Source organism: Cibotium barometz, chromosome 11, assembly GCF_041138505.1.
Source record: "Cibotium barometz isolate CiBa-2024 chromosome 11, ASM4113850v1, whole genome shotgun sequence".
NCBI lineage: Eukaryota > Viridiplantae > Streptophyta > Polypodiopsida > Cyatheales > Cibotiaceae > Cibotium > Cibotium barometz.
The window spans coordinates 61,341,449-61,344,512 of record NC_141056.1 but is presented as its reverse complement, the minus strand read 5'-3'; the positions used below and the strand labels follow the sequence as shown (position 1 = coordinate 61,344,512).

The window sequence follows — 3,064 nt, the reverse complement described above, 5'->3', positions numbered from 1 at the left end:
TTATAAAACACTAAGTTATTCTTAAATATCCAATTCTCCCATAAGCAACCATATCTTATAATATGAACAACCAGTTCAGATTCTACCCCCCTTCCTAAGACCCAGTCTCTCCAAAGTCCCTATACTCCCAAACATCTAACTACCCATTTCCCTATCCTGGCCCAAAATGGCACCCCAGAATGTATGCTTCTGCTTTTTGTTTCCGAAATCTCTAGAATGTCGTTTTTTTTAATGTGGGTGGATCGCGGGGGCATAATACCTTTCCGTTTGTTCTTGCGTAGTGGGAAATTGGAACTTTACTTGGTAAAGACCACGTTGTCGTCGGCGATTCTTTCCCCCTCTCCTGCAGGCAGGGCACTGTACAGTGGTGCAATTCTGCCACACGCTTTTCCTTTAAAGTTTGCAATGCTTTTACGCTCTCCTATAAACTTCCTCATCACATTCTTCAAAACGTCGAACTCTACATTGTTAGCCGCTTCCTCTTTCCCGACTATATATATTGTCTTCTTTCTTCTTAAAATAAATAACGCTGCAGTTTGAGAGAGAGAGAGAGAGAGAGAGAGATGTAGTGCTTGCTTCAACAACAACCCAAGACCTCGAGTGTGGCAAAGATTTGGGTAGAGTTGGTAGTGTGGGAGATAAATTACCGACCATGCGAGCCTCTCAATATTCCCCGGGTTATAGCATTCTCCAGAAGGCTGGAGCTTGGAGGGCTTCCACGATTATCACCATTTCTATCACCTTGATCGTTCTTGTGACTGTTTTCCTCTCTAGTATTGCTAACCATCATGAGCATTCATCACCCTCTCATTTCCACTCGCATAGCAAGCTCTCCATTTCGATAGGGTTGGAGCAGCTCCTCAAAATCATATGCAAGCACACTTTGTACCCTGATACTTGCGTGCAAGAGCTTTCCTCTTTCAGGATACCCCTCACTGCAAGCCCACTAGACATAGTTTCCATCTCTGTACAAGCAGCTGCAAGAAGGGCAGATGAGGCTCATAACTTGGCAACCAAATGCTCCTCTGAGCAAGGCCTTCATCTCTTTGAAAGCCAATGTGCCAATGACTGCGTTGATCTCATGGCTGATACAAAGGATCGATTGAATGCAGTAATTTCCAAGCTCTCGAATCTGGGTATGCTTGATCTTACCTCTCTTAGAAGTTCTCTAAGAGATGTGAAGGCGTGGCTCAGCTCATCGCTTAGCTATCAATCAGCCTGCTCTGATGGGTTCACTCTAGCACCGGGGAGCATTCAAGAGCAAATACAGAGCAGTCAAGGGTATCTGTCACAGGTGATAGGCAATGGCCTTAGCTTAGTGGACATTCTTGCTCAAATAGGCGATAATTTGGGCTCCTGGTCGGGCGCCCTGCTGCCCATCCCGCCCGTCGTTCATCTAAGACGCCGCCTCTTATCTCACAGTACAGATCGGATTCGAAATGCAAACATTGATGATGCTGATGAGCGTAACTACGTTCCTAATCCGAGTTTCTATTCATTTCCTGTTCATGATGGATTTCCTCATTGGGTATCTGCCACCGAGCGCAAGCTTCTGCAAGCTCCGACAAGCTCTGTGATGGCCAATGCAATGGTGGCGCAAGACGGCAGCGGCGATTACCTTAACATCACGGCAGCTCTAGACAACATTCCGCAGGGCTATCAGGGCCGGTACGTGATCTACGTCAAGGAAGGGGATTACGAAGAAGTGTTCAACGTGAAAAAAGATCTGGTAAACGTCACGTTTCTGGGCGACGGAATCGGTTACACGGTCATAACGGGGGACAGGAACGTCGCTAGCGGCCAATTCAACACGTACAGAACATCCACAGTAGGTAATGTTCAGAAAAAGCACGTTCTTTTGCTTCATTCATTTTCTTCTTTCGTTACCATAGCGGATACACGTTTTTAATACGGTTGAGTATCTCTGGCAGGTATTTCTGGCAGTGGCTTCTACGCTCGCGACATCACATTCCGAAACATCGCCGGACCCAGCGGCCACCAGGCGGTGGCGCTTCGGGCGGCGGGGGATCTTCTGGTCTTCTATCGGTGCAGCTTCGAAGGCTACCAGGACACTCTTTACGCCCTCTCCAGCCGGCAGTTCTATCGGGAGTGCAAGATTTTCGGCACCGTAGACTTTATCTTCGGAAATGCCATTGCGGTGTTTCAGAACTGCGAGCTTCTGGCGAGGTTGCCGTTGCAGGGCCAGCAGAACACCTACACGGCGCAGGGGCGGAAGCTGTCGGCGGACGTATCAGGTTTCTCTTTCCAAAACTGCACGGTTACCAGCGATGCCAGCCTCCAGAACGCCTCATATAGCGTCTCCACTTACCTTGGAAGACCGTGGAAGGCTTACTCCCGCGTGGTTTTCATGCAATCTCAAATGGATGCCCTCGTCGACCCGCAAGGCTGGATCCCTTGGAACCAAAGCAACCCTTTCACCGACACCCTCTACTATGGGGAGTTCCAGAACCGTGGTCCTGGCTCCAACACGGATAAACGCGTCAACTGGGCGGGCATCCACCCCAACCTCACCCAAGAGGAGGCCGCCCAATTTACCGTGGAAAACTTCATCGCCGGTGAAACGTGGTTGGGCTCCCTTAAGCTCGACTACCAAACCAGCTTATCTTGACATCACTCTTCTTTTCCATCTACCTATTCTTTTAGGAGCCAAGACGCAATCCCTCTTCAATATTGCAAAACTCGATACTAAAGCCAGTTGTGCAAGATTCATTGGGAATAATTTTTTTGGAATAAATTTTTTGCTTGTATGCATATGTGCATACATGTGTGTATATGCATCTATATGCATATATGTGTGCGCACTTGCCTGTGCAAGTGTATGTGAGTGCATGTGTTTTTATGTGGTGCGTGTTTATATATGCATGTGTGCACGTGTACATGCATGTTTGTATGCATCTATACATATGTGCATGTGTCTGTGTGACTCTGTCAAATAGACGTATATTTGTGTCTCTCTCTCACATTCATTCTTTTTATGTCTCTTTCACGTATATAGACACAACCCTCCCTCACGCACACGTGTATATGTAATCTCTCTCTTCTC

At 47.5% G+C, this 3,064-nt stretch overlaps 1 protein-coding gene across 1 annotated transcript; it reads left to right on the top strand.

The window, feature by feature from the left end:
- Positions 1 to 455: 455 nt before the first annotated feature.
- LOC147634414 (pectinesterase-like) lies at positions 456 to 2,771 on the top strand. The gene is made up of 2 exons (XM_086805571.1): positions 456 to 1,832; positions 1,932 to 2,771. Exons 1-2 carry the CDS (start codon positions 653 to 655, stop codon positions 2,627 to 2,629), a joined length of 1,878 nt encoding a protein of 625 aa, XP_086661697.1. The 5' UTR covers positions 456 to 652; the 3' UTR covers positions 2,630 to 2,771.
- Positions 2,772 to 3,064: the final 293 nt, after the last annotated feature.